At 39.8% G+C, this 22136-nt stretch overlaps 1 protein-coding gene across 1 annotated transcript in view; it reads left to right on the top strand.

Moving 5' to 3' along the window:
- The window catches only part of LOC130917476 (nectin-3-like protein), an 88458-nt gene that overhangs the window by 45408 nt on the left and 20914 nt on the right, over positions 1-22136 (top strand). The window contains exons 2-4 of the mRNA XM_057838922.1: positions 4734-5081; positions 15747-16046; positions 19988-20105. Of these exons, the coding sequence (XP_057694905.1) occupies positions 4734-5081; positions 15747-16046; positions 19988-20105 (766 nt within the window). The remainder of the gene's footprint in view (positions 1-4733; positions 5082-15746; positions 16047-19987; positions 20106-22136) is intronic.

The raw sequence follows: 22136 nt of genomic DNA, 5'->3' as shown, positions 1-22136 counted from the left end.
CACCAATAATGCTTTTGAAAACCGTTCATAAGAAAAAAAAAAGATTCATTGAGGCATTTCCTTTGTAAAATACATGTTAAAATCTTTGTCATTGGGATTGCTTTTCTCTGTAGCACAGGACTTTTTTCTTCTTTCTTTCAGAAAGAAAGCTGACCAATACGCAGGGTCTGAAAGGCAAATTGTTGTTGGATTATCTTTAAATACCCACTACATTTTGAGCAGAATTCTAGTTTAGCACGTTTATATTTTGCATTTTGTTTTCTTACTGTACCGAAAATGAACCGAACCGCGACCTCAAAACTGAAGTACGTACCGAACCGAGATTTTGGTGTACCGTTAGACCCCTAATAAATACGATTACTTACCTTCGTTTTATGGCTGGGTTGAAACAAAAGCAGTTGCGTGAGGTGTGTAAAAGGGCGTTTCCAGGGTAAAACGGACAAATTAAAAATAGTTCCGGGACTTAATGCGCCATGAATCTGCTATGGCACCATATAGACATATTGTTCTATCAAACACAAGTTCTTTTGGCTTACAATACAGCAGTTTATTTTATAGAGGGGTTCAAGAGCAAAAACTGATTTTCAGCCTTGTCTGTGTTCCAGACGTATTTCAGCAAATGTTTCATGCAGCTCAATCGTCATTGCCATGCCAACTTTTCCTCCACACTCACACTTCCTGCCTGTAGGTATCCCACATTGAGGCCATCTGTCTCTCCTTCTCCGCCACCCTAATGGTCAGGGTGGAGTCTGCTCTGTGCACCCCCGCCCTGTGTTTATGTACATGCTCCCCTACGCTTACGCTAAAGCAAACAGCACATGGCGCGCACTTCGGTTCTAGGTTCTTGGTGTGCTACACGGGATAAGAAAGACAACACCCACGCCAAAGTGGTACAGTAGCAGTTGGGGAATAAGTCTTGCACATGTGTGTGCGGACATCGATCACCAGTGTTAGCTTACCGTGTCATCGCTTGTAACAATCAAATCTGTCCCTGTCGGACAATTGCTGGTGTTGAGGTGGTTTCAAATGACTATAATTGACTTCATTTGGCCTATTTGAGTTCACCTGTTTTTGACAAAAGGTATTTTTTGTGTGTGCGTGGATTAGGGCTGTTCCAAACGACTAATTTTATTTATTAATTTTTTTACAAATTAGTCGACTAATCTAAATATATTTATATTTGTTTTACTAATTTAGTAAATCCATTTTTGTTGACGCTTATTCACAAAATAAAATTGTGGAACACTTAAAATGCTTTGTTAAGGTATAAATGCTAAACATAAATAATAATAATATAAATCACAAACAATGATGTTAAATGCTGCTGGCAAATATATAGTATTAATATTATATCATACTACTATATGTATAGGGCGGAAAACACTCAGGTGACTTGAAGTTCCGCTCTGAGACCCCCAATTTGGCAAAATTTCAAAATTGTCCTATACGCATGTGTGATACACCATTGAAATGCTTAAAATCCCAATTTTCTGTGGGAAGAACATTTTTGAACAGGAGGGCATTTTTTTTAAAAAAACAGCAAAACCCTAACTGGAGGTGAGGGCATGAGAGAGCAGAATTAAGAACGCCACAATTTTAACGAGATATTATCGCGTACATACCTTTTTTCGATCCTAAAACTCAATGTAGCATGTATCACCGAGTGTCAAGACAAACCTCTGAATGGCCACAGCTGGATTTTGGGGGGATTTTATGGGTGAAACATGGTAATATAACAAGGATCGCCATGCAGAAATCGCAGACATCAAGGAGTGGTTTCATATATTTACCCTTTTAACTCATTTGCTCCCAGAAACATATAAATACGTTCTATTTTTAAATGCTTCATTGTCCCAAAAACGTATTTACCGTATATGTCTTTTGCATATATATATATATATATATATATATATATATATATACACTCACCGGCCACTTTATTGGGTACACCGTGCTAGTAACGGGTTGGACCCCCTTTTGCCTTCAGAACTGCCTCAATTCTTCATGGCATAGATTCAACAAGGTGCTGGAAGCATTCCTCAGAGAGTTTGGTCCATATTGACATGATGGCATCACACAGTTGGTGGAGATTTGTTGGCTGTACATCCATGATGCGAATCTCCCATTCCACCACATCCCAATGATGCTCTATTGGATTGAGATCTGGTGACTGTGGAGGCCATTTGAGTACAGTGAACTCATTGTCATGTTCAAGAAACCAGTCTGAGATGATTCCAGCTTTATGACATGGCGCATTATCCTGCTGAAAGTAGCCATCAGAAGTTGGGTACATTGTGGTCATAAAGGAATGGACATGGTCAGCAACAATACTCAGGTAGGCTGTGGCGTTCCAACAATGCTCAATTGGTACCAAGGGGCCCAAAGAGTGTCAAGAAAATATTCCCCACACCATTACACCACCAACAGCAGCCTGAACCGTTGATACAAGGCAGGATGGATCCATGCTTTCATATTGTTGACGCCAAATTCTGACCCTACCATCCGAATGTTGCAACAGAAATCGACTCATCAGACCAGGCAACGTTTTACCAATCTTCTATTGTCCAATTTCGATGAGCTTGTGCAAATTGTAGCCTCAATTTCCTGTTCTTAGCTGAAAGGAGTGGCAACCGGCGTGGTCTTCTGCTGCTGTAGCCCATTTGCCTCAAAGTTCGACGTACTGTGCGTTCAGAGATGCTCTTCTGCCTACCTTGGTTGTAACGGTTGGTTATTTGAGTCATTGTTGCCTTTCTATCAGCTCGAACCAGTCTGGCCATTCTCCTCTGACCTCTGGCATCAACAAGGCATTTCCGCCCACAGAACTGGCACTCACTGCATATTTTTTCTTTTTCGGACCATTCTCTGTAAACCCAAGAGATGGAAAATCCCAGTAGATCAGCAGTTTCTGAAATACCCAACCAGCCCTTCTGGCACCAACAACCATGCCACGTTCAAAGTCACTCAAATCACAAACTGTGTGATGCCATCATGTCAATATGGACCAAACTCTCTGAGGAATGCTTCCAGCACCTTGTTGAATCTATGCCACGAAGAATTGAGGCGGTTCTGAAGGCAAAAGGGGGTCAAACCCGTTACTAGCATGGTGTACCTAAGAAAGTGGCCGGTGAGTGTATATATATATATATGTCGAGAGACTGGAGATCTACAGCTTTCGGGAGCAGCAGCAGTGTAAATAAAACGTGAAGTACGTGAAAAAAAAAATGAATGATGCACGTTAATACGATGATCATAAAGGCAACATAAACAAAAAAAACATTAGTTATGTGGACTTACGATCCGCCAGCTTGTTGTTTCTTGCTGTCTTCCAAAATTACACCTGGGTGATGGCGCTTCAAGTGTTCGTTTAATGGCCGATGTGCTACAGTGGTAAGCGAACGCAGCATTGCAAAGACCACACACAGTGGCACTCTCCTTATTTTCATCAAAATGATTCCAGGCTTTGGCCCTTTTGCTTTTTGGGCTTTATGCCGCTTTCACCGCTTGCATCCTGAGCATCCGCCATTCTAAACTTTATCTGCATGTTTTTTTTTTTTTTTAAATCAATCATTAGCCGTCGACGGTATGTTGTGCCTGTCGACGCATTTACGTCATCGATGACGTCGACAACGTGGACTAGGTGGGACAGTGTGGATGTTTTGAGGCATTTGTGTTCATCTGTTTGTTTGACAAGAAACTGATAACTCAGTTGAACATTTGTGGATTGCCATCATCAACTGTTTGACAGATTCTACAGAGAGGCGAAGAAAAAACAGTTGCGCTATTAGGCTAACGATTGATATTTGAACTGTTACTGCTTTTATTTTTCTAGGTTTAATGTTGTATTTTGTTGGGGTTCTTTGTTGACAAGTAACATTCCAGTTGGCTTTACTATGACAGGTGTTGTGAATTTGAGTTGATCTGTATGTGACGTTTGACAAGAAAAGATTGATGATGTCGACTTCTGGGTCCAGACTGTGGATCTAAAAATAGTGATACCCTTCTCAGGAATTCCCTCTTTCAAGTAAAGCTATGTTATTAGGGCAAAAATCCCCCACTTGAATGTAGGCGGGTGCCAGAATCCCACGGAAAATATTTTGACAATGTTGGGCAAGCAGTGTTGAGGGGGGAGGGAGTCGGGAAAGCCCGAGTACTATAGCACAGCTGGCAAGTTTACAACACAATTCAACAATAGTTTGCCATTCAAACAAAATGTCTGACTCAAGCACGCTCAGGTCTTATTTTGCATGCGAGAAATTGTGTGTATTGTGTGTAATCAGGGAAATTACAGAGAGCACAGGGGAGCCTCAGCCTAGCTCCATAGCATTGCTGCGGCTAACCGCTTGCGTGGATGCCAAGGAGCCAAAATACCAGCCGGTGGGCCACTTTTATACGTTTCACTCAGCGCGCACATCCGAGAGGCACACACAGCAGATTGATGGTTCCCAAATATAACAAACTCTGCGTTGTAAACATGTCAACAGAGCTAAAACGGACCTTCAAAAAATACGAGTGGGTCATTAAATGTTTGACTCAACTGGCCTGAAATACTTGAGAATATGATTTAATATACACGTAATGTTTGGGTCGGTGTAAATCAGTTGTTTCGTCGCCTTTGAGGAACTACAAGGTAAACACTAGATTAGATTTAGCGTGTATTTCTATTTATTAGTGTTTTTTAATAATGGTAAAATAGAATAGTGACACAAACATTGAGGGTTGATTTATTTTTGCAGGTGTAACCAGCAATTTGGTGGTGGTTCCTGAGACACTGGACGCAGTGCAGGGCAAGAAGATCACATTGAACTGCTGGATCGGGTCCGTGCCCGACCTGAAACTTATCCAGAGCTCCTGGGAGCGCCAACTCCCTTCAGGCAAGGAGATTCTCGCAGTGTACCACTCAGAGTACGGGACATCCATCCCCACAGAGTTAGCCAATCGCGTCACCTTCGTTTCTGCCACGACCGGCGATGTCAGCATCACCCTGGACAACGTAACCCTTGATGATATCGGCGTATACACTTGCAAGGCGTCCACTTTTCCACTAGGAAATTCCCAAGCATCCACACAAGTCAATGTATTAGGTAAGTGTTATGGTTTTTTTTTTTGTTTTTTTAATGTCCAAAAGTGTTCCAAATACCGGATTTGAGACGGCATTTTTATTTAAAAAATTGATGTTTTTTAAGGTTCTTGTATTTCAAGTCGACTAAAAAAAAAAAAAAAAAACGTACTTGGGTGTGTTTTGACCAAATGTGAAATTAGTCAAGATTTAAACATTTCTACAGAGCTGGCACTGATTTCCATGGCGGCAACATTTGACTGGAGCCCAAATGTAGCCTTTAGTATTAAAATTTGATTCCTTGATTCAAAATGTGATGTCCATGAATGTGGACGCCAGGTTTGAGTTAAAGATCCAATGCTTGGTTCAATGTGTGGAAAGTCTTGATTTGATTATATTGCAACCTTACACAAGAACGAGACTTGTATGGATTCATTTGAATTGTTGTGATTGGAACATCATAAAAGTCTTGATTAGCCTCGTTAGCCTTGTTTATCAGCGGTGTAAACCAGCAATCTGACAGGTGGCTGCAATGTAAGTGAAGGTTTCTTAATGTGCAGAGCTCTTGAACTGTGTCTAAATCCTCAATTATTAATACCTTCACACACAAAAACAAAAACTCAACAGACCATGCTTCTCTTCTCACGAATATTCTGTGAATGTTCTTTATGCGCTATTTAGGACAAGTTTTAGGGCAAGTGAAGCCATATGAAACGTCATGGTAAAGTCAACATCTTGAAAGAATTTTTGCCTGCACTATAGCTTATTTGTTGGACATTTTTAACTGAAATTTCTCAGCCAATTGGGTAAAGGGTTCCATAAGTACAGGGCTCCAGACAAACAATTTTTACTAGGAGCACAGTGGCCCCTAACTTAAAATTTTAAGTTTCTATTTCTGTCACTGTCACCTGGCACTAGTAATGTACGATGCATCGTTAATCTCGATAACCGTGATAATCGCGATAACCGCGATCATCGTCAATACTAGAGCTGGGAATCTTTGGGCACCTAACGATTCGATTACGATTACGATTCAGAGGCTCCGATTCGATTATAAAACGATTATTGATGCACCCCCCTCCTTTTTTTTAATTATTATTATTATTATTTTTTTTTTTTAAATAAAGTTTTGTACATTAGTTCCAAAATTGTTCAAAAATACTCTCAGGCTAAACCAAACTACTATTTCAGTATCAAGTTAACATATAGCAGTAAACAAATATACAAAAATAACATTAAATAAAAAAACTCCAGTCCCCATTCTGTATCAGCAGCTTTAAACTACATTCAATTAATTTAATGTTGTGAATCAACCGTTAAAGTTGTTAAAATTGCTCCCGTAATTCCATAATTTCCCTTTTGTCTACTTTTGACATGTGAAAGTTTTCAAACTATTTTAAAGATAGATTCAAGTCAATATTTTACCGATTTAGGAGTATTTTAGATAAAAAGTTAATTAGGTTTGCTTGGAAGGTTCGCTACAACAGCATTGCAGGGAAGTTTACTGCTTTAAGATGGCGGCCGTTTACTAACGCCCGCATCTAGCTTTTTGCAGATGTGCTGCTACCGCTACCGAGTCTATAATCCATCTAATCCTATATAAATGATATCTACCTTAACATTATGTAGCTTAGCTGTACTTGTAGCAGCTTTTCGGCAGCAGTCAGGTATGTTGTGTTTTTTTATCTCGTGGCATGATTTGAGCTAGAGCCGTGAGTTGAGCGTTGGCATTACCCGAGGGGCCGGTTAATGAGAAGCATAATGTTTAGCTACTCCCGCTCCGTTCCGTCCCGAAGCCCGCGCGGCGCGCTGAGTGTGTTGTACTTCCACTTTACTTGGCATATTTCAATAATCGGAATTTGGATGTTTGTGAATCGTTCTCGAATCTTCCACGGCCGAATCGCGAATAATCTAAGAATCGGAAATTTTGCACACCTCTAATCAATACCGTGATCATCGTTCAATAATCAAATCGAAACACCCTGAATCGTAATCGAATCGAATCGTGGGGTGCCTAAGATGGCACACCCCTATTATATACACCGCTGATGAGATTAGGCGTAGACGCGATCGTGGAGACGCCGCCCACACTATGTAATGAGAACACAATCTGACCAGAGCCGAAATGGGACAGGTTAGGCTGTTGTACAATTTGAAGGCATTTTTTGACTGGATTGTCGGCGATATTACAAAAACTGTTCCGCTAATAAGACCTTTCATGTAATAACAGAGTTTAACAGTCAAAAAAAAAAATGTTCCTACCTTCTTATGGTCTCTTAACTCATTCACTCCGAGCCATTTTCACCAGAGCAAGGCCCTTCGCTCAAAGCCGTTTTTCTGGATTTTGACTGATTTTGCAAGGCCCACAGAAAATTATGTTCTATTGCTATATAAACAGGGAACCCACCAAAAGAAAGATTAGACTCTCTTCTTTCAGCAGAAAAAAAATTAAGTTCATATCTTTTTCCATTCTTTAGAAATCAGCATTAGAAAATAGCTTAGTTTGAGCAATTTTCCATTTTCTGATGAAATAAAGGAGAAAATTAGCTTTTTGTAAATGCATACATTTCAAACATAACTTTTACTTTTACTACAGCTATTTTTGCATTAGTTACATCCCAAACATCTGAAGAATGTTTTCATTTTACAAAATATCATAATGAACAAGACTAATAGAGCTTTTGATAGCAAAGTAAAAATTTGTTTACACGTGACTACTGAGAGATGACGCCGTTGTTGCCGCGTCTGCCGTGTAAACTTTTCCCTCATCGTTGTCTGTCTCACAAAGATGGGTTATTTTTGAATCTCTGCGGGGTCTGCTTGGCGAGCCCGCTGCATGGTGGTCTCAGTCGTTTTGCTCCGTCGTCTAACGCCTGGCATTCCAGGCGTCCTCTCGGTTGTTTTGTTCGGTCGTCCGCCGCCTGGCATACTGCCGCCAGCGCTCCGACCGTGCTGCCCGGCCTTTCATTGCTGTTGAATCGGGTTGCGGGTCTTTACAAAATGTGCTACTGCCCTCCAGTGGCCAGTTTTATTGCTTTAAAATGGGTTTGGAGCCTTGTTGTTTGTTTCTCAGATAGATCACAAGCTATAGATTCCTCCTGGAAAACAAACAAACAAAAAAAACGCAAAATACGTTTTTGGGACAATGAAGCAATTAAAAATAGAACGTATTTCTACGTTTCTGGGAGCAAAAATGACTTAATTTTGGCCAGAGCTGATGTTGCGGTCGAAAGGAATGCTTTAGTTTGGAGTTAGACAATTGATATCATGGACAATTTGGGGCAATATATGGTTTTGACGTATTCTACTACCTTAACACAATGTCACCCAGTGTAAATCCTGGTTATTAGGTCTAATTGAGTAACGTTGGAGAAGAGTTTACTGTTGTCATGCTAACTGTTAAATTGCGTGTCTAGGAATTGCCAGCTCTGTAGTTTTTTGTTTTTCTTTAGTCTTCCTTTGGCCTCGGCAGGAAAACCTCAACATCTAAATTATTAATGAACATTTAACCAACAGAATATCGCATTTCAAAGTGTGTCAAAAGTGCATTGGCTTTGGTTGTTTACAAACAAACCTCAAGAACTGGAACTCCTTACTGACTCCAATTGGCACTGGAACAGACCAACTATTCCAGAATAAAACCACCCAGACAATGGCACTGAAAACTCCACACATGGCTTTAATCAGAGATATAATACATGCTTTTTACAAAAGAGTAACAACATCATGAATCATAAATTAAAGTGTATATCGAGGTAGTATTTTATGCCAAAAGAAGAGACAGACCTTTGCTTGTATGCAAGCTGACATGTTAATAAGGCAGCCAGCAGTGTTAGTGGACATTTCGGTTCTACAACACACCATCGTGACAAATGCAGCAACTACAACAATTTATTATCCCGCTCCCTTTTAAATTTGTCTGCTTGTTCATGCGGCCAACGATGCAGCTTTTTCCTTAGTCAGAAAACTGAGAATTCAGCTGCACATTGAGATTTGCTGACTCATGGAAAAGCCCAAGCTCATGCAGTGGCGAGTAACTGCTCAGTTGCGCACCCGCTACAGTGGTGAAAGAATGTGATGCACAGCTCTGACTAGGAGTGGGAACCTCTTGGTACCTCACGGTACGATACCATTTGCGATACAAAGCTCACGATAACGACGATCTGACCATATGGCGATAAAACGATTATCGATACATTGGTCAGGAAACCATTCTAGGATATTCTACAAACAAGTAATAAACAGAAAAACAAGCTCATGCTGTGAATTGGAATGAGTTTATCACTAGAAGATGTCCAATCCATTTGAAGTGGGAGGATGACAGCGAATGAATGAATTTTCCTTCGCTGCCATCCCTCCCACTTCAAATGGATTGAACGTCTATGGCTGTCAGTGGCAGCTAATGCCAGGCAGTGAGGTAATTTTGGGCCATTTAACTCATTTGTTCCCAAAAACGTATAAATACGTTCTATTTTTAATTGTTTCAGTGTCCCAAAAAGGTATTTATGCGACTTTTACGTTTTATTTTTTAATTTTTTACAAGAGGCATCTCTAGGTTCTGTTGCACCACACTGCAATGCACAATGCTCAAAACTCATTTTAAAGCAATAAAACTGACCACTGGAGGGCAGTAGCGCATTTTGTAAGAACTCATCTCGGCCTAAGAAAGGAAGTGAAGAAAAATAGTCAGGAAACAAGTTGGAGGGATCTTGTTAAGACGCGAGAGAATTTGAGAAAAATTTGGAGAACGATCGGGAAAAAAAGGCAAACGACACTAGAGGAGTGTTTTGAAAAGAAAATGAAACCATCGTGAAAGAAGGATTCCAAAAAATCCATCTTGATGAGACTAACGGTGACGGCGACAACAGCCTCAGGTTCTACACGCGTCTTGCGGAGCTCACGTTGCGTTACTGCTGAGCCCGAGGTTGAAACCAACGATGAAGATGATGAAAAAAGTGAGACCGATCTTGATCCGGACTCATCAGATTACTGGGAGCCACCTCATTCAACCGGGAGCAGCCGAGAGCCTTCCCCGTTGTTATGTGCGCAAATAGTTCAACGGTTCAATAGTTTAGTTATGTGTAACAAATTGTTACTTTGCGATCAAAAGCTCTATTTGTCTTGTTATTTTGTAGAACGAAAGCATTATTCAGATGTTTGGCATGTCACAAAAGCGAAAAATAGCTGTTAAAGTCAGTTATGTTTGAAATGTATGGTTTTCGAAAAGCTCAATTTCTCATCAGAAATTGGAAAATTGCTCAAACTAAGCTATTTTCTAATGCTGATTTCTAAAGAATGGAAAAAGATATGAACTTTTTTTTTCCTGCTGAAAGCAGAAAGATCTTTCTTTTGGTGGGTTCCATGTTTATATAGCAATAGAACAGAATTTTCTGTGGGCCTTGCAAAATCGATCAAAATCCAGTAAAACGGCTGGGAGCGAAGGGCCTTGCTCCGGTGAAAATGGCTGGGAGTGAATGAGTTAAGGTATTTACCTGTTGATTTTCAGTTACTTCCTGTTGATTTTGGGGTATTTTATGGGTCACTTCCTGTTTATTTTGAGTTACAGAACAAGAAGTGACCTGGGAATCACCCAAGGCAGTGACTCAAACTCAACAGGAAATTACCTGAAAATGCCCTAAAATGAACAGCAAGTGACCTGTAAATGCCCTGAAAATCGGACAGAACGACTGTGAATGCTCTGGTTTCAAATGAACGAACGTTCCCAGTCTAAATGGATTGGGCGTCAAGCACCGTCAATGCAGCCTTAGAGTTAACTGAGACACTATTATGGTGGAAGATTTTAGTAGCAACTTGTTTGTTCCCTTTTTTTTTTTTTTTTTTTTTTTTTTAAAGACTTTGACACCTTTTTAAATCGATATTTCAGTTCATGGCAGGAGCATATCGATAAACTTTTGGGATACAAAGTATCACGATATATCACCATTTCGATATTTTGTCACACCTCTATCTCTGACACAGTGACCTCCAAAAATTTCATTTGCAACATACGTTTAGTAAAACTGGGAATAGTGTTGGCATGATTTGTATTTTTACTTTTGACTTTACACCACTGGAAGAAATACTATGCAGTGTGTAGTTTAATGTTTTGTAAACCTTTCCACTCTTTTAGTGCTCCCTCCCTTCCTGACATTACTCTTAAATTAACATGTCTGTGTCACGGAGTCACGAACATAGAGCAGCTACTGTTTTTAGCATGTGCCTGCTAGTTGGGGGCAGACTGAGGAAGCCTGATGACTGCGGCACGAGTGCCGCCTCCCTCGCACCAGTGGAGGAGACCGACTGCTATTTTTAGGGAACGGGGTGCCGGGAGTTATTTTTGGAATTTGTGGCGGCAGTTCCTGATCGACTGAGGTCGAGGGGAGCAGATGTCCCGGAGGTGACGGCCTTGTCTCGGGAATTAGGTGGTCGCCTTTTAAAACTGTCATCGCTGAAGTCGGTGGAGCAGCTGCTTGTGCACTTTAATAAGGACACACGAGACAAAAAAAATTACTGACTGGGAAATGTCAAAAAATACATTTAAAGGATGGGTTTATGTTTCTTTTGCTGTCACGCTTTGTCCTACTCTCACATAGGAGGACAACTTTTTTTTTTTTTTTCAGCCCTTGGCGTTGTTATGATCAGTATACACTGCTGGCCAAAAGTATTGGCACCCTTGCAATTCTGTCAAATAATGCTCAATTTCTCTCAGCAAATGATTGCAATTACAAATTAGGGTTGTTCTGATCATGATTTTATGCTCCCGATCCGATCCCGATCGTTTTAGTTTGAGTATCTGCTGAGTATCTGATCCTGATATTTCCCGATCCGATTGCTTTTTTTTTTTTTTTTTTTTTTTTTTTGCTCCTGATTCAATTCCAATCATTCCCGATAATTTTTCCCAATCATATACATTTTGGCAAGAAAAAAATGAATAAAACTCAGACGAATATATACATTCAACATACAGTACATAAGTACTGTATTTGTTTATTATGACAATAAATCCTCAAGATGGCATTTACATTATTAACATTCTTTCTGTGAGAGGGATCCGCGGATGGAAAGACTTGTAATTCTTAAAGGATAAATGTGACTTTGTATATTGTGACTAAATATTGCCATCTAGTGTATTTGTTGAGCTTTCAGTAAATGATACTGTAGCCATTTAACTATTCTGCCGAAATGCATGATGGGAAGTGCAACCATGACTGTGCGTAGTGGTACCAATTGATATATCTTCTCTGCGTTGGGAAATAACATAAGATGTTAAGAAAAAGATCAATTACTGCCTTTCTTTCCCACATTGTTTCCCACGATATTTCTAATCGTAGGGAGAGGGATTGTAAGGCTTTAGCCAATTAAAGAAAGGCTCCAAAGGCTGTCAAAATTCACTCTACTCATTTTACACTGCATTTTAGCTCTACATCAGGGGTCGCGTTAACCGGATATTTTCCGTCGTTGACCGGTTTTTTAAAACGGTGACGGAAAAAGCTGAAGTCCGTCCGTCATTTTGACAGGTTGCAATTCACACCCCAGACCACAGGGTGGCGAGTTAGCATATTAATTAGCTATTGTCTCTCTTAATGCATGACGTCGTTGGCTATTCTGTCAGAATATTGTAGCGTCACCGGGGTCTGGCGGCGACACCGGGATTGACACATCAACGCGAGGTTCTTATTGGTGCACCCGGTGTGCCAGTGCGTCATCCAATTGATGGACAAGATTGCCACCTGTGTATAGACCCCAATCACATGACGTCACAACTCCGCCCCCCTGACTGGAGCCGCCATATCGTCATGTTTACACATTACCGCTACGTACATGCCTCCTATTACGGCGTGTTTTTCTGCTCGTTAATATTAATAATCAAAATGGTGAAGGCGTGTGTGGCGGTTGGTTGCTGTAACAGAGAAGATAGACGGAGAGACTTAAGTTCTACCGTATTCTGAGAGACCCGAAGATGAGAGCGAGATGGACTGCTGTAATTCGACAAGAAATCTGGGCACCAAACGATCACCACAGACTATGTAGTGGTCATTTTATATCTGGTAAGATGCATTTAATATATATTTAGAATATTTTGGGCTGACAACCACAATTAAGATCATTGTGTGACGTTGGTGATTGGGGTCTATATCGTTGCCTCTTTTTCTTTGGGGGCGGAGTTGTTGGCGGTAAGCAGAGTAAAAAGGGAGAAAAATACCACGACTTCCGTGTCTAATTTTTCGCCGCCAAGCAAGCGTTACAATCTTAATTAAAAATGAATAAAAACTAAACTATTGAATATGTCATCATTATCATTTTAAAAATTTAAGTGACTGGTAAAAATAGACTATGACCGGATTTTTATGACCCTGTCAGTCAAAATGACAGACAACGAAAATGTGTAGCGCAACCTCTGCTCTACATATAGGTAAAACGGCGCCATTACAGATGGAACGCGACAATGCGTGAGTGGGTCGTGCAGCGCATGCGTTAATTGCGTTAAATATTTTAACGTGATAATTTTTTTTTTTAATCAATTACCGCCGTTAATGGGATAAATTTGATAGCCCTACCTTAAGCCTAAACTAAAGACTCTGGATGAGTGTAACATATTATGTCTGTAACGTTAAATACAATTAGAAAACAATTTAATTAAATACTATATACATTAAAAAAAGGCATGTCCGATATTTTTTGCCGATTCCGATACTTTGAAAATGACGTGATCGGACCCGATCGATCGGCATAGACATCTCTATTACAAATGCTTCGGTAGTAATATCTTCATTTATTTTGCTCGCAATAAAAAAACACAAAAGAGAATGGGAAAAAAAATACTATCATTTTTTACACATAATTCGTAAAATGGGCCGTACAGAAGTATTGGCACCCTCAGCCTAATATTTTGTTGCACAACACAAAATAACTGCGAACAACCGCTTCCGGTATCCATCAATGAGTTTCTTACAATGCTCTGCTGGAATTTTAGACCATTCTTCTTTAGCCAACTGCTCCACATCTCTGAGATCTGAAGGGTGCCTTCTCCAAACTGCCATTTTCAGATCTGTCCATAGGTGTTCTATTGGATTCAGGTCTGGACTCATTGGTATATTTTGGGTCATTGTCTTCCTGGAAGACCCATGACCTCTAAGGCAGACCCAGCTTTCTCACACTGGGGCCTACATTATGCTGCAAAATTTGTTGGTAGTCTTCAGACTTCATGATGCCATGAACACGGTCAAGCACTCCAGTGCCAAAGGTAGCAAAGCAACCCCAAAACATTCAGAGAACCTCCGCCATGTTTGACTGGGGGGACCATGTTCTTTGAGGGCCTCGGTTTTTTTCCCTGTAAACTCTATGTTGATGCCTTTTCCCAAAAAGTTCTACTTTTGTCTCATCTGACCAGAGAACATTCTTCCAAAACGTTTTTGGCTTTCTCAGTTAAGTTTTGGCAAACTCCAGCCTGGCTTTTTTTATGTCTCTGGGTCAGAAGTGGGGTCTTCCTGGGTATCCTACCATTGAGTCCCTTTTCATTCAGACGACGACGGATAGGTTGGCTTGACACTGTTGTACCCTCGGACTGAAGGACAGCTTGAACTTGTTTGGATGTTAGTCGAGGTTCTTTATTCACCGTCCGCACAATCTTTCATTGAAATCTCTCGTCAAATTTTCTTTTCCGTCCACATCTAGGGAGGTTAGCCACAGTGCAATGGGCTTTACACTTATTGATGACACAGCGCATGGTAGACACAGGAATGTTCAGGTCTTTGGAGATGGACTTGTAGCCTTGAGATTGCCCATGCTTCCTCACAATTTTGCTTCTCAAGTCCTCATACAGTGCTCTGGTCTTTCTTTTCTCCATGCTCAATGTGGTACTCACAAGGCCAAAGGACAGAGGTTGAGTCAACTTTAATCCATTTTAACTGGCTCCAAGTGTGATTTAGTTATTGCCACCGCCTGTTATGTACTACAGGTAAGTAACAGCTGCTGTTAATTACTCAAATTCGAGAAGCATCACATGATTTTTCAAAGGGTGCCAATACTTTTGTCCGGCCTGTTTTTGGAGTTTATGTAAAATGATAAGGATTTAATTTATTTTTCCATTGTCTTTTGTGTTTTTTCATTGCAAAAAAATAAATGAACCTATTACTACCAAAGCATTTGTAATGGCAATCATTTTCTGGGAGAAATTAAGTATTATCTGACAGAATTGCAGGGGTGCCAATACTTTTAGCCAGCAGTGTACAGTCATTTTGGGTATCTCAGAGCAGATTTACTTGCACTGCCACTCACTAAGTTCATAGATTTAAAATATCAATGTATACTTTCAATAGCCATTAGGCTTTACAAAAGGATATTTTCTACAGGTACACCTTCATAATTATCTTTTTGACTGACTAACATCTATTTTAATTCATATTCAAGTTGTAAACTTGCTATGGTAATTTAGAGCACAGGAGTCAAACTCAAGGCCCGAGGGCTAGAGCTGTCCGACCACATTACTTTGCGTGGCCCGCGAAAGCAAGTCAGGTTCATGTTGTAAAAATTTACCGGATACTACGCCAACTTTTGCAATCATAATGTGTGCAGTATGTAAATGGATAATGGTTTCCACTGCTTTTTTCATATATCTGATCTTCATAGCTCTGGTTTTTTTCTTGTAAGTCGTTTTGTCACTCGTTTTGTCACTGTCTCATTCTTCAAGTGGAGCCCAAAGTGTACGTGTCGGCCAGTCCCGTCGCCCTCGTGGACGGTGAGGGCGAATCTCTGGTGGCCACCTGCATCGCAGAGAAAGGCCGCCCCACTGCCGAGGTCTCCTGGGAGACGGACCTGCGCGGCCGTGTGGAGAAACAGACTGTTGAGGAGACTGACGGCACGGTCAGTGTGCAGGTCCGCTACCTGTGGCAGCCGTCAAGCTCCGCCCAGGGCAAGACGCTCACCTGTGTGGTGCACCACCCCGCACTGCAGACAGAGTTCAGGATACCATACGTGCTCAATATTCAGTGTAAGTGTCCAGTTTTTATCTGTTTGGAACCTAGACAAGCTCCCAAGTGTTAGTTAATTAGGGATGTCCCGGTCGCATATTTTTGTACCCGAGTCCGAGTCACCTGATTTTGAGAATCTGCCGATAGTGTCCCGATTTGATACCGAAAAAAGTTTGGTTTTTTTTTTAACAGGTTTTAAACATGTTACTGTCCCACCTTGCCGCCTTCCTAATGAGAATTATTTAAGAATAAGACTAATGTAAAAAAGCTTGTCTTTATTAAATGCTTCATTGAGTGAGTCCACTCACGATGCTGAGAACAGCATCTCACTTACATAATGAGTTGCCACAGGAGTGTTTATGTCTCTAGTCATACTCTGGAAGCCCGGCAACGTAACCCAGTGACATCAACATCAATGGCGATATACTAGTTAAAAACTAATTTTACAAATTTTATTAAAACGAAAACATGAAGAGGGGTTTTAATATAAAACTATTTTAACTCATAATGTTTATCTTTTAAGAACTTAAGAGTGTTTCTATCAGTGGATCACTTGAAGAGCCCTAAATCAGAATTTCAGTGGGATAACGTTGTGACTTTTAAATACTTTTGAAGTAGAGCTGAAACGAATGCTCAAGCAACTCGAGTTTAAAAACTGATCCAAGTAATTTTATTCACCACGAGGAATCGTTTAATTTTGCCAGCTCTAAGCATCACATTTTGCCCAGACTACTTTTAATGCGGGACAACGCGCTGACGTCACGTGCCTAGAGAAAGAAGCAATTAAAAAAAAAAAAAAAAAAAAACTTAATGCCGCCGACAGCCGCTACAAACTACGCCGACGTTGCTAAAAACTACGCCCGCATGATGCTAGTGCAATAGCAGGTAGTGTCCGATGCGTCTCATAGATATCGCATGCATTTATGATTAGATGCGAAATGACAGACTCGGCCGCATCTGGGCAGCGTTAGTAAACAGCCGCCATCTTTAAGCAGTAGACTTCTCATCGCTAATAAACATAACGGTACTGTCACTCGCTCACGTACACGTAATGTTAGCCCTTCGGAGAGCTAGGTTTCTATTGATTATGACCACTGTCGATGCGTGGCTAACGTGTCTTAAATACAGGCTTTATTTAATCTGTAAAAACACAGCGCTGTAGAGTGATGAGGGTGTAAAATTAAAACATAATAAAGCTAACTGTCAGTTTTAGCACAGTAGTCATTGCTGAATAAAACACCAAATAGCACTGGTCCCTAATGTGCTCCAATACAGCAGGTATCATACATTTATTTTGAACACTGCAAAAACTCAAAATCCTATCAGTACTTACAGTTTAGACTAATTTAAAACTTAACTAGAACTTAAAAATAGCTTGACACAAATGGAAATTAAATTGAAACTGGTGGGAAAAATACGTAGCTTTCAAGTAATGTGTGTTATCAAGCGTAATTATATTTTTAGGTAAGAAATATGTTTTTTTTTATATAAGATCTAGAAGTTTTTGAGTGAAAGCAGTGATTTTTTTTTTTCTAGTCACATGTGAGATGCAATTGTTGGCTGTTCTCAACAATGTACATCGAAAATAAAGACATTGATTGACTGAAAATGGTTCAATATCGGATTACCGTATTTTTCGGACTACAAGTCGCTCCTGAGTATAAGTCGATCCAGCCATAAAATGCCCAACGAAGAGAAAAAAAACATATACAAGTCGCACCGGAGTATAAGTTGATTTTTGGGGGGAAATTTACTTGATAAAATCCAACACATAGAATAGACATGTCATCTTGAAAGGCAATTTAATATAAAAATACAATAGAGCTAAATGCTAAATAAATGTACAGTGTACAGTGTATGAACAACGAAATGTGAATATACTGTCCTACGTTACTGCTCGGTCCTGGCTATACAACGAACTCCCAAAAGACAATGCTGGACGTCCGTATAATTTGCTGAATCAATTTGGTCCTCGATAGAAAACAGGTTCGCATCAACGTAAATAAATGATAATTAGGTACTATTAGTAATAAGTAACAGGTTAGCATGCGTTCGCTATCATTAGCACATCGTTCAAACAACCACACAACTGGCTCTAAGTGTTCGATCGCGGGTGGAAAACACACAACAACAACAGAAAAGATGATACGCGCAGGTGTTGCCTCTGTAGAGATGATTTAAAAGCATAAACAATGAAAGTAGGTTCGCAGCCGTCTATTCTCTCTAGCTAACTCGCCCACTCACTCACTCAGAGCTACATAGCTGTCCGTCTTCTTCTGGCGTGTCACGTAAACAAGTGCGAGTGCGCCCTCACGTGGGCGTGACAGCGCCACAAACTAAATGCATCCATTTCAAGATAAAAAAAGTCAATAATACAATTGAACATACACTGCCAAAGGCAGAACGCGAACGTGGCCATAGCTATAAAGAGTTATTCAGATAACTATAGCATAAGAACATGCTAACAACTTTACAAAACCATCAGTGTCACTGCAAAACACCAAAATAACATGTGAAATTATATCATAATGTGTTAATAATTCCACACATAAGTCGCTCCTGAGTATAAGTCGCACCCCCAACCAAAATATGAAAAAAAAAGCGACTTACAGTCCGAAAAATACGGTAAATGTCTTTTTTTTGTCATGTATATTTATAATTGCTCTTTACCTTAAAAAAATGTTTTATCCAATTAATCGATACAATTTTCAGTCGAATACTCGATTACTAAAATATTCGATAGCTGCAGCCCTAAAGTAAATATGACCTTTCATAATTAGAAGATAATTTAAATCCTGTTAGCATTAGCATAGGGTAGTCTGAAAAAATAATTTTCTTTACAATTACTTGGTTGATTTCTTTTTTTTTTTTTTTTTTTTTAAGTGAGAGCTAAACCTTTGAAGTGCCTTTTTAAAAATAAAAATAACTAGCGGTAATGCGGTATACATCCGGCTGACTGTCTTGCTTCTTTAATCTCATTAGCTAATAGCTACACCTCCTTTATACTATAGTCTTCCCTCAGTTTCTCTTTTCCCATGCTGGCCGCGAAAAGGGGCCACTCATGAATGAATACCACACAATATTGGAATTAGGGATGTGAGAACAATTTAATGTGTTTTTCTGTCATTAATTAATTGCCTTGAAGTCCAGGCTCAAGTTAAAACAAAATCGCTGCCTCTACAGTATTTTCAAATCAGCTCTTGGCATAGTAACTAATATTTATTCTTATGATGATGACATATAATTACAGTATTATCTAAATGACACCATTTTGTGTGACTACTAATGAAGCCATTTTTTGAAGTATTGATCAAGCCTCACCCGTGACACAGGTAGCAGTGGGGAGGAGTGAGGGTGGGGTGAAGAAGGCTGTGGGCGTAGAGAGAAAGCAGTGAGAAAAAGCAAGGGTAATATAGGCGGAACAAGGCTTTGTGGCTCAATAAATCATCTCCAAGACACAAGTGATTTTTTTTTTAAGTGCAAAAGAAGCACAATTTCCACGGCAAAGCGCAGGACGTTCGACAGGCGAGACGAACAGAGACGCCTTCCTTTTGGTTCAGTAACAACTCTCATTTGTTCTCAAGAGAAATCAAAATGAGCAAAATATGATATCAGAGTCTGTTTGCTGTGTTTTATTACAACAGCACGTGCTGGCTTCATCCTGTATGTGTAACCCCTGTGTGAAGTTTTATTTTTTGGGGGGTGGAATTTATGAGCTGTGCAAGTTTTGTCCTTCTTTTGTTCGAATTCTCCTCCAACCTCATTATTTAGTCTTGGCAACATTGCCAAACCTAGGCTAGGGTACTTTGCTTCGTGTAACATAGACACAATGCACATTATATTTTTCTCCTTCATAGAAGTGCTTGTTGTGCTTATACATGGTCCCAAATGTGCTGTGTTCAGCGTAATTGAGCCATTGTTAGAGGTAACATTTGTTGTGTTTTGTTTTGTTTTTACACAGTTGCACCGACGGTCATCATAGAGGGGGTAGAGAAAAACTGGTATGCCGGACAAACCGACGTTGTGCTCATTTGTGACGCACAGGCCAACCCCCCTACCCACCAGTATTTATGGGCCAGGTATGTATCGGATGCTTGATAGTCTGGACACTTTCACCATATTGTTGCATGTACTTTTACCTTAAGCACTTGGCTCGCTTATCTCAGAAAAAGATGCAGGATAGTACAGTGATCCCTCGTTTTTCGTTGTTAATGGGGACCAGAACCCGCCAATAAGTGAAAAGTTTGAAGTAGCCCCCACCCCCCCCCTCCCACATTTTGGTGTGTGAAATGTATTTATTCAGATTAAACATTGGAAAGAGATACATAAAAGTAGAGCTGTCCCTACTAGTTGTAGTCGATGACGTAAATGCGTCGACGAGCACAATATCCTGTCGACGGTTAATGAAGGGTTAAAAAAAATATATGCGTGGAAAGTTGAGAATGACGCTCGGTATGCAAGCGGGGAAAGCGCCACAAAGCCAAAAAAAGCGCATCAGATTGGCCAAAACACTTATTTCAACGAAACAAAGTAGGGTACACTCGTTTGTCCTGTGTCTTCAATGCCAAGCTTGCATACCAGGCTGTACGTGGGCTGTGAATGAACACCTAAAGCGCCGTCTCCTAGTTGTCATGTTGGAAGACGACAGGAGACAACAATCTGGCAGATCGTAAGTTCATCTAACTAACTAACTACATGTTTTCTGGAAGTTGCTAAGCCTGTCGCGATATGCAATGAGTCCATTTATCGCACGGTAAATAAAATGAGGGCGGTAATATTCACGTCTGCGTTTTATCGCCGCACGCGTGAGTACATGCGTGCGTGTTGATGGCATATCAGACTCCAGTTCCTTTCACAGATGTTTATTGGGTAACACTTTATAATAACTATCCGTTTTACTACTTAATAGATCATTAGTAAACTGTTCATAAATGATTTATTGTTTATTTGTGAAGTATTTGTTTACAGTTTGTTAAGCATTTTCAGGGTGTTCCAATATGGTTGACCCCATTCTAAATGCCCATGCTAGTTGATGGATCTTAATAAAATTATATACACTTTATGTTGAAGGTCATAAGTTTTATTGGTTAAATATACAAAGTACAAATATTTGTTGGTTCTATGGCAGATTTTCCTAAATGTGCAACATGAGCGCTGCCTGCAAAATGCCATATCAAAATGCCTTTTCTTTTGAAGTGAATGGCATTTCTTAATCTGAAAAGATAGAAATGCCAAACGTTACACACAAAAACTTGAAACGTTTCTACACAAACTGTGTTTCAGGTTGAGAACACCCTGTAACAAACTGTTAACAAATACTTCACAAATCAACAATAAATCATTTATCAACAGTTTACTAATGATCTATTAACTAGTAAAACGGATAGTTATTATAAAGTGTTACCGTTTATTGGTCATCAACACGCCATAGAATTAAAGTTCAGACATACAGAATAAGAAAACACATCTATATTAAACACCGTAAATGTTAGCATTGCTACATTGAGGCTAATGAGAAAAAACAGACAACCTAATTTTTTTAGCCTGCTATGAAACATCCGCAGTCTTCTCCAAAAAGTTGCGGTTAAAAGGTGCTTTTTTTCGAGGAGTGTAAAGCTTACGGTTAGCGGTTTAGCGAACGTACTTCCGGTGAACATTTCAAAATAAAAGCGCATCATGTTCCTTATATAGATAACGATTTTTGGAGTTAATCTCACATACTTCAGAATTCAGATTCTACTACGAATAGCTTTAAAAGGACACCCTTCATGAAAAATCTGATTGGCAATGAATAATTATCCTATATTATATGTAGTAGTATACTATAATACTGATGCTAGATTTTTTTTTTTAAGAAATGCCATGTTGGAAAGGCGAAGTCAGCGTTCTTAATCTGTTTACGTTCCATTTTTTTGCACCCCGAATTATTTTTAAACAAGAATAAAGTAGAAAAATGCTGTCTTTATTAAGTGCTTCATTGAGTGAGTCCACTTAAATCTACTCAAGCTGTTCACTTGCACACAATGATTTGCCACAGTAATTGTTTAACAAGTTAAATCAGGGGTCCCCAAACTTTTTCCTGTGAGGGCCACATAACTTTTTCCTTCTCT

This window comes from Corythoichthys intestinalis, chromosome 6 (genome assembly GCF_030265065.1).
Source record: "Corythoichthys intestinalis isolate RoL2023-P3 chromosome 6, ASM3026506v1, whole genome shotgun sequence".
Classification (NCBI taxonomy): domain Eukaryota; kingdom Metazoa; phylum Chordata; class Actinopteri; order Syngnathiformes; family Syngnathidae; genus Corythoichthys; species Corythoichthys intestinalis.
The sequence above is the reverse complement of the archived record's forward strand: the minus strand, read 5'-3'. Positions and strand labels throughout refer to the sequence as shown.